Source organism: Dysidea avara, chromosome 4, assembly GCF_963678975.1.
Source record: "Dysidea avara chromosome 4, odDysAvar1.4, whole genome shotgun sequence".
Taxonomy (NCBI): domain Eukaryota; kingdom Metazoa; phylum Porifera; class Demospongiae; order Dictyoceratida; family Dysideidae; genus Dysidea; species Dysidea avara.
The window spans coordinates 47,602,547-47,612,972 of record NC_089275.1 but is presented as its reverse complement, the minus strand read 5'-3'; the positions used below and the strand labels follow the sequence as shown (position 1 = coordinate 47,612,972).

The 10,426-nt window shown below is 40.1% G+C and overlaps 2 protein-coding genes across 2 annotated transcripts; both read left to right on the top strand.

Moving 5' to 3' along the window:
• The first annotated feature begins 1,494 nt into the window (after positions 1–1,494).
• On the top strand, positions 1,495–4,660 carry LOC136253933 (uncharacterized). The gene is made up of 4 exons (XM_066046591.1): positions 1,495–1,723; positions 3,588–3,815; positions 3,882–3,993; positions 4,333–4,660. Exons 1-4 carry the CDS (start codon positions 1,495–1,497, stop codon positions 4,658–4,660), a joined length of 897 nt encoding a protein of 298 aa, XP_065902663.1.
• A 120-nt stretch (positions 4,661–4,780) lies between these two features.
• Positions 4,781–5,491, top strand: LOC136253932 (uncharacterized). The gene is made up of 2 exons (XM_066046590.1): positions 4,781–5,215; positions 5,270–5,491. The coding sequence occupies exons 1-2, from the start codon at positions 4,781–4,783 to the stop codon at positions 5,489–5,491; spliced, it is 657 nt and encodes a 218-aa protein (XP_065902662.1).
• The last annotated feature ends 4,935 nt before the right edge of the window (positions 5,492–10,426 follow it).

Genomic DNA, 10,426 nt, shown 5'->3' with positions numbered 1-10,426 from the left:
TATGAAGATGTTCACACACTTAAAAATAGCAGCATCACATAGTTCTCATTAACACTTTAACAATAACATTGTATTATCTGATTAGCTAATATTAATATTACAACTTGCACACCTCGCACATGGCCGCATTATGATATCATTACTTTTTGTCGCAGTTAACTCTGCTTTACTTGGACGCGCACTTTTTTTACAGCTATAAGCTGTTTTTGGATGGGATTTCAATACTTTTTGTTAGAATAAGCAATGCACTGTTGATAACAGTAAGTGAGTTTCCATGGTTTTGACAGAAACCCCAGATTACAATGACAGAATATTAAAATATAACTGTAATTTTAGTGACCAGGGCCGCCCACATGGGGGGGGGGGGGGGGTAACTGGGGTATTTTCCCCCTGCCCCAGCCTGAAAGGGGCCCCTTGAATACCTGTTTAAAGAAAGATCGATATACTCTAATAGAGCAGTCAGGATCTAGACTCTTCCTTGCCCCTGGGCCCCTCTTTAACTCTTTTCCCTGGGCTCTCTAATTTCTCTGGACGGCCCTGTTAGTGGCATGCAACTGCAGTCAACTACCACCCATTTTAACTAGTAAACCCTTAATAACACTTTGCCTTTCATCTTGTACTGCATTAAAACGATCAAGATACTCTATTAGAGCAGTCACAAAACAGCTGTAACACAGCAATCAATATTTAACATAGTTACAACTTCTGCTTAGCATTGCAGCTGCCATCAAGCAAGGAACCAACCAAGTCTGAAGGCTGAATGAATGTCTCCTTACAGGCCAACCCCAACTTAATGATTTGTGCTGCATCATTTTAGGATTCAGGTTTCACCCTGTGGGCATCTGCACAGACATAGAGAAGGCATTTCTGAACATCTCACTTCATAAAGATGACAGAGACTGGACTAGATTCCTCTTGCTAAGTGATCCACAGGACCCAGAGAGTGCGTTTGTGATGTACAGATTTAAAGTAGTTCTGTTTGGTGCTGTCTGTTCACCCTTTATGTTGAATGTGCCCTACACTGCCATTTATCTCAGGAAAGGTCTCCCACTGCACAGAATATGCTTACCAATCTGTATGTGGACAACATATAGTGTCTGGATGTCAATTGGAATCAGAAGCTCTCCTTTACTACAACAATGCTCGCTCCATAATGAAGGGTGCTCACTTTAACCTGAGAAGCTAGGCTTCTAACAGCCATCAACTCACAGAACAAGCATCTAAGGACAAGGTAGTGGATTCCAGCAACCCAGCCAATGTTCTGGGACTACAGTGGGATACACAGATGGACAAACTCTCTCTGATGTCCAGATCACCAATCCCTAGCATAACCTCACTGGTCATTCTCTCGAGCAAAAAAAAGCAGCTAATAGACAGTTTAAGTATCAGTACTACAAGGTACCATTCACAAAGAGGGAAGTTTTGAGTGAATCCTCTAAAGTCTTTGACCCCCTAGGATTGCTATCCCCCGTGACCATTAGAGCCAAGACGTTCATGCAATCATTATGGCAACGCAACATTGACTGGGATGAACCGTTATCTGATGAGGACCAGCAACAATGGCTCACCATAGCAAAGAATATCCTGGAGGCTAGACATGTACAGATCCCAAGACAATACTTTCCTACAGTTGGTACTCCCAAGCAACATGATAGACTACACATTTTTGCTGGTGCCAGCCTCACAGCATATGGAGCTATAGCTTTCCTCTGTAGTGGCAACAGTACATCCTTTGTTATGGCGAAGTCCAGAGTTGCGCCCCTTAAACCACTGACCCTGCCCAAACTTGAACTGATGGGAGCACTCACAGCAGCAAGATTATGCAACTTTATTGTACAAGCTCTACCCCCCTCAGTCTGTCGACTTACTTCTGGTCAGATAGTCAGATTGTCCTTCATTGGATCAAGGGAGAGAAACAGAACAACACCTTTGTAGCTCATCGTACCGTATAGTAAAAAACTTTGGCTGTGTGATGAAGCCCCTCTGTTGAAAAAATTGGCAGAAAAAACTTTGGCGATTGAAGTAATATTCGCCAAAGTTTTACTATACGGTATGTAAGGATCTCGGTAAGGATAAAACGACAAGGTACCAACTCATCAGTTAAGTATAGTGTAGTAAGTGTATAGGTAGCTAGTGTTGTTGTAGCAGTGCTTTTGTAGCTACTGATCTAACGACATGCTAGCAAAGGCGTGCTTAGGCCACTCCAACAAAATTCATTGTTTCCCATTTCCTGCCCGCATGCAGATTCTCTTCCCACAAGGTCATTCATTATTGCTGTCAATATTCATTATTTGTGACTGTCTCTGGGAAAACCGGTCTTATCGCCCATTTAAAAGTATCGAGAAACGTCGGTTTTAAATATTCTGTGTGTTGTAGCTGGCCAATGGTGGTAGCTACGCATACCAAATTTTCACACGTTTCACAACAATTTCTTACCTTCCTGATCATCCACTGAAGAAGTAGTCAACAGCTAAGTTTCCCGCCATTTTAGACAGTTTTTAAACCGAGGTTGTCTGTATCAGGCGAGCTCCAGAAGGGTGGGAGGCGGGGGCCCTGGAAGGCGAGCAAGATGGTGTTCAAAAATTGAAAAGAGACGTGCTGGGATGAATTAGGCCAAGTTATAGGCCATTCAGGACTCAGAACTGGCTAAAATGAAAGGAAATTTACAGCACAGGTCATTGTCCAACACCACAGAGCTGTACAGCCACACACAGCCATCTCCTGGTTGGCCAGGGCTCCATCAAGACCCCACACCACTCGTACGGCTCGCCACTGTGCTCTAGAAAAGCAGCCAGCAAAAGCAGACCACTTTACTCTGGTCGACTGTGGCAGTGAAACTTGATAGTGCATTCATTAAGCTTTGTGTCTGTGAAAAAATCAAACTTCCTGTCTTGGGCGATAAGAACGGTTTTCGTAGATCCAGTCACATTTATCCTGTGACTGCATAGCAGTAACTAGTTTAGCATTCAGAAAGCCCATTTAGCTAGCTTTTCACTGTTAAGGTTCTTAGTTTAAACATTTCTACTCTATTCTTACCTGTAAAATAGTTGTGAATATTGAAAATTAGTGGAATATCTATAATGAATATTGGATAATTAACCGCCTGCCCGCATGTATTTTTAAGGTCAATGAAATGGGAAACAAGGGAATTTTGTTGGAGTGGCCTTATATATTTCCTGCGGTGCCGAGAGTGACTGTATTTGCTTTTCATTGATCTCCAGTAGCAGAGGTTATCACGTATATCAAAGTATTTGGCCAAATCTATCACGAGACGACGAACTAACTGACGTGCGAACGGGAAGTCGGTTGGAAATGCTATCCTAAGGAGTGCTTACAACTGTGGGACACATTCCTAGGAAGATCAAGATTTCCTAAGTCAGCTTGATCTTTATTGTGTGGTGGTACGAGCTGACCTTCATTTCAAGTTCTAGTTACTTAATGCGAGATTCAATGTGCTCGTGTGATCATCTAAAATAATTGGCAAAAAAAAACTTTGGAGAATTGAATGCTATTCGCCAAATTCGTCAAAGTATTTTACCGCCAAAGTTTTTTAATATATGGTATTGCTGAGATCCACAACCTCTCAGGACCAGATTGCTGGCAATACTACCCAACACAGGACAACCCTGCCAACCTACTTACTAGGGGAATCACCTCTTCACAACTGAAGCTGTCTACCTTGTGGAAACATGGACCACAGTGGCTCACATCTGATGACAGTTGGCCCACTTGGAACTTGTCACCTACAATAGAAATGCAAGCATTGGCCGTTACAGCAACCAGCTTCAGTCCATCAACTACTCTACAGTGTTCAGGTACCACACAAATTCACTGTATTATTGACATATATTGCTATACCACACTGTCCAAACTCTTGGCAGTTGCTGCTTACATGTACAGATTCATCACCAACTGTAAGAAACAACAACAGGAAAGGGAAAATGGTCCATTAACAACTTCAGAACTACACCACGCTCTAATCACTTGGGTGAAGTAGTCACAAGAAGAGATATACTTCAGGGAAATTACAAGCCTTACCAATTCTTCATCCAGTAAAAGATTACCACTCATCCACCAACTACACCTATTTTTGGATGCAGATCACCTGCTACGAAGTGACAGCAGAATACACAATGCCCCTCTGAGTGAAATGACAAAGTTTCCACTTCTGCTCCCACCCAAACATCAGTTAATGTCACTCATCATCCACAGTGTACATCTAAAGTTGTTTCATGCTGGGACCAATGTTACTTAAACAGCCATAAGACAGAAATTTTGGATACCCACTGCTAGACAACAGATCAAGTCATGACTACGTCGTTGTGTCATTAGCCGTAAACATAGTAGGAAGCCATATCAAATACCTGACCCTCCACCACTACCACAGATTCGAACTTGTGCTTCAGTTCCATTCACCATCACAGGCATTGATTTTACTGGTGTTCTATACGTACGTAACAACCATGCTAAAGAAAAAGTCTACATTTGCCTGTTTACGTGTGCCACAAGCCGTGCCATTCATCTTGAGGTTGTAACCGATTTAACAGTGGACACATTCTTACTGGCATTCAGGAGATTTTCCAGTTGTAGGTCACTCCCACAAATTATTGTGTCAGACAATGCATCTACATATCTAGCGGCTGCAGATGAACTGCAATGACTTCTACAATCAGAACATCTCACAGAGATACTTGGAAGGAAAGGGGTCCAGTGGCGCTTTATTCCAAAGCATGCTCCCTGGTACGGTGGCTGGTGGGAGCGTCTCATTGGTTTAACTAAGATGTCTCTGAAGAAAGTTCTCGGCAGATCAAGGATCGGTTTACCAGTATTAAAAACACTATTAGTGGAGGTGGAGGCCATCCTCAACGACAGACCCTTGACACATGTCTCTCCATATCTAAAGGATGCTGAACCTCTCACACCAGCGCACCTCCTACATGGCCATCGGATCACATCATTACCCCATGAAGTACTGGAAGAACAAGACCTGAATGACTCTACCTATGGCAGTATAACTGATGTAGCACAGAGAGCACAACTGCAAGCTTTTCTTCTGAACCAGTTTCAAGTGCGCTGGAAATATGAATACTTAACTTCCCTCAGAGAACATCACAGAACAACAGGAAGTAACAGTCAGAGGATGACGCCAGGAGATGTTGTTCTGATGTGGGATGAAAGTCCAAGAAGCGCATGGAAACTAGCAATCATTGAAGAGGTGATGACTGGAAAAGACGAACTAGTGCGTGTTGCCTATATCAGGACATCATAGGGGAGAACTAACTGTCCCATTGCCAAGTTGATACCATTGGAAGTCTCAACGCCGATGATTGCAGAAACTAAAGGGCCTACCAGTATTTCCCAGAAGGATGCACTCAACCAGCCCATAGTGGAGAACACAGCAGATGAACAACCAAAGAGGGCAGCTGCTCGGAGAGGCAGGGAAAGAGTCATGAATTGGGTGGCGCCCCCCCCAGAAGATGTCATGGACTGACTGTATAGTTAACTATTATAACAAATATAGTGTATTATTGTAGTATTATTAGTAACATAGGCTTTATTTGGAATGTATGATGTAATTGTTGCAACGTGCTTACAAGTCAATAAGATGGAGTCATAGTGCGTACTCGTGGTCTTGACTGTATCCATGGATAATGAAGCAATCCTTCGCTGATCATCTCCGAACCTGTCGCTACTGTCACGCCTACTCTACATGTTGTCTATTACTGCAACTCCAAAAGATCTTACCAGATAAGGCTGAAACTTTAACAGTCCATAGTTTTCCCTCTAGACAACAAAAAAGTCATAATGAATATGCAACATGTCAGGTTTTCACTCAGCATACTACTTTTTAAAGTAACAAAGTATATGATGCATTACATGGCTTGCATTGTAATTAGTAACTTGTAGCTATAGAACTACTTCTCAAATTATTAAATATAGAAATGCAATTAGCAATAGTAATTACTAAGTAACTATCAAGATAACTAGTTAAAGCCACAGTAAAATGATAACATAGTTACAATTAAAGCAACTACAGCGTAGTTATTACTACGAAACCTAGTAACTAGAAAATTCTTCCAGGTAGTGATCTGCTACATGCAATATGATAGAATTAGTAGTGATGAGTGAGCAATAATTAGTGTATAAGCATGGCTACACAAACTTTCAGTAAGACTATGCACTCAGCAGCGATGCCAGCAGGTCCAATGCCACTAGCAAGATATAGTGATTTAATAAACCATTCTTGTTAGTAGTACACATCCCATTGTCTTGTCATCTAGCTCATGTCTAACCCTGTGTCATGATCTACTTCATGTCTCATTTCATGTTTGCATGTGAGCAACTTTGTGTAGTGACTATGGGAGATAACAGTGGCAATTCTATGAGTGATTATGGCAGTCAGTGTTCCAGCCCTGCTTCTAGCAGTGAAGCAGCAAGCACAGGAACTGGATGGAAATACAGTAGTCCCTAGATCATTTGGCCCAAGATGTGTTTGGATAATGGAAAAGTTCGGATAAATGAAGTCCATTCATACATATGCAAAGCTCAGTTAAAATATTCTAATACATATACTTTATGCAATATACTCTAGTCACTTCCACAGTTTGGATAACATAATCAATGGCTGAGGGATGGACTACTGTACATACATTATTTTGTTCTCCTGCAAAGAATTTAAGATGCCATCGCACTTTGGAGATAAAAATTAAAAATATATATAAGTTGTTTGCTAAGAATACATACAACTTCAAAGCTCCCTCTTTGAATGTTGTACTCTGCAAGGTCAAGGAAACAGAAAATACTGTCAACATATGGACAGCACATCACAGAAGCTGTTTGGGGATGACTGTCCATTGTATTTACCCGCAAGAGATGTACAGCACGTGCAAGAATGATGGGACAATAAACTTACAATGTTCTGGCTTGCAAGATAGAGCAAGTTCATGCAAGCTATAACCTCACTGGGAAGTAAGCACTACCAGAACAGAAAATGGATCCAACTTTGTGAAAGCATTCACAGTATATTCAGAATATTCTGATTCTGCAGCTACACCTCTGGAAGATGTAAGAGAAGAAACAGAGGATGATACAGTTTTTGAAAATGTTGATAAATAGCTAACATTAGTTTTGACTCTGAAGAAACCAATATGAACTACCACCACATTACAGGTGTGCTGCACACACGCACACACGCACACTTACTTAATGTGATTGCAAATAAACATGCTAATAATTCCTGTTGTCTCCTCTACATCTACTGCAGCTCGTTTACTAAAAGCTCATGCAGCTCTATGGAACAAAGCAAGATCAACTATGGTATTAATATAGTTTGACAAGTGGCCCAGAGGAAGCTCATTGTATTTATTGTCACAAGGTGGAATTGTAATAATTATGATGTGGTAGTTTGAGTGCACTGGCAACTCATTAGCAGAGTTAAATCTGAACAGGAGCTGTGTGGTATTTCAGAGAGCATGAGAAAATTTTGGGAGTATGTCATTGTTTTAAAACCTCACTCAAGAGGATGATAGGCATTTTGCATGGCAAAGATAATTGTTTTTTGGAACCCTTTTTCCAACACTAGAAACGATTATAAAACAGTTGTAAGCTCTTCAGCCTGATGCCTTTGGGTTTACTGGGGCTATAGAGGATGCCATCAAACATCATGTTTCAAAATGACAATGCCTTTTAGCAGCAGCAAGTTTAAACTCAAACAGAGGCATAGCCAGGGGGGGGGGTTTCCTTCCATCACTAAGTGTTTTTTTTTTAAATCTCTGTCACAAGCTTACCAGTATTAAACTGACACGCAAATTACAATAAAATTTAATATGCGCGCTACTACACGGTAACACCAGGGATTGTTAGTGAATGTGAACACAACATTCAACTAGTTCGTGAATCCACCGAACAAAAATATTAGAGAGTCACTTCTATATTTAGCCTAGATTCCTCACGTGATATAGTATTTTTGAACCAATAAGAGTGACCCGCTCAAAGTGACCTCGCAGGAGGCGCAATTCACAAGTGACAAAGGAGACCAGATGACGCTATGAAGTGATAAAGTGTTAAATGCACCAAGTTTATTTTCTCTAGTCGATCACACTGGATCTTTGTATGCCGCAGTGTAGTGGGATGCCAGTCTATTTTTTTACATTGTCAGTCAGTCAGGCAGATCAGTCACAAGCTTACAAGTTCTGCTAACAAGACAAGTGTTGCACTGGGATTTTGTGCAATACGTGGCAAATGAATTTCGCCAGCTGAAGTGAGTGAACACGTCATCCTGTCAGTGTGCTAGGCACCTGGTTTTTAGAAGTAGCACAACATCAACTTGTTTAGTTTGCCATGGTTACTGATTCATACAATTATTCAAACCAAAAGTATTTAATGTAAGTGGTAACTAAAGCACTTACTTAACTGCACACATGGTATAAAGGTACTGAGTAACCAGAAGGGTACAATTTTATTGTAATTATTCAAACTTTGTCTGGGGCTATTCTTTCTTTTGATGCAGTAAGTGCAGGCCCACCAGTTATACATTTAAAAAAGCAGACAAACAAGTAAGGAATTTTAAGTCTGATTAAGAACCATAACAACAAATACTAATGAAATACAAGAGGTTGACTATAAATAAAAAGCAATAAAATATATATATAAAGAACAATAAAATTTAGCATGCATGCTTCACTGTCTCTACGACTAAATATGGTATTTGTGCACATCAAACACACACATACAAACACTTACTGTCTACTTACTGTCTATGCAGACAGGACAACACATGGTATCATTAGAGATAACAATTTCTCCACCACAGTTACTGACAGGATCACAATCAGGTGATGGGGTGTTGGATGAAGAACATATAATATTTCCATTAGTACACTGACATTGTTCACAATCTGATGTTGTCCATGTCTCGTTGTGAAGTCTTATAATATCTTCTGTCTGCTCTGTAGCATTACATGATTCTGTGGAGCAAATTATGATTTATCAGTGAAGTTTAAAAACATTTTGGGTGTAAAAAAGGTAAACCCAGAAAAAAAAAAAAAAAGAAGTTACTGATCAACTTAAAGATGTAATTATTATCAAAATGAGGCCAAGAATAACTTTCTTGCCACAAACAAACACCACTGTATACCAGCCAAGTCAACTTATCTCTAAACCTATTAATATAACTAGAGTATATAGTAGAAATTATTAATGAAGTAAATAGGGATCTCAAGGGCATAGCCATGCAGGATTTTTCTAAGGTGATTTCCAGATTTGGTAGTGAGTTATAGGTGCAAGATTTAGCAGAAATATTCATTATAATTATTTAAGTTATTAATCTTAAATTTATTGGGGCGAGCCTAAGCGAGCCCCACACTAGCGAGAGAGCTGTTAGTCATCGTCCATTACATGACAATATATGATTAAATACGAAAAACTGTCAGTATACGGCAACTTCACAATTAAATACGAAAAACAAACCTAACAAATTGTTTGGTGTCACACAAGGACGTGATAGTATAACAAGAAGTGTCTGTCATCGTCAATGTCACGGAGGAAATCAACGTCGTAGATTACTATACTTCCTTATTTGTACTTGTCATCGTCAATGCCATGGACAAATTAACAGCATAGATTACTAAACTGCCTTATTTGTACTTGTCATCGTCAATGCCATGGACAAATTAACAGCATAGATTACTAAACTGTCTTATTTGTACTTGTCATCGTCAATGCCATGGCCAATTAACGGCGTAGATTACTGGACTCCCTTATTTGTACTGTAACTTGTCATCGTCAATGCCATGGTCAAGTTGTACCATGTGTTGCTACCAGTTTTCATAATGGAAGACACCAATCATGGCTGACAACGATGTAAGACAGCGTAGGAATGCTAGGAGAAGAGAAATGTATAGAATGCAGAGAGCTGCAGAAACACCTGCGGAGATTGAAGAAAGGAGACGTAGACACCGTGAATACATGTGAAGAAGATGAGCAAACATTAGTTCTGATGAACAAAGGCGAATAAACTGAGAGCACACGCAAAGGAGAAGAGCAAACAATGCAAGTGAACAGCACCAACATACAGATCACGCACCATTCATTCTTTTGGATTGTTCGAACATCCTGATGATAACATCACAGAACAAGAGCACACAATATATGATTTTGAACAAGACCAATTTAATAGTGAGGAAGAATTAGATGGTGAACAGGATAACTTAGATAGTGAAAAGGAAGGATTAGGTGGTGAAGATGAAGAATTAGATAGCGAAGAGGAAGAATTAGATGGTGAAGAAAATGAATTTTTGAGCGAAGAAGAATTTCATATTGAACACACAGACATAACTACAGCAACAGTGAACTATTATGTTATTATTATGGTATGTTACATATATGTAGCAATCATGAGTAATTCACATTTAAGTGTCATCATAAA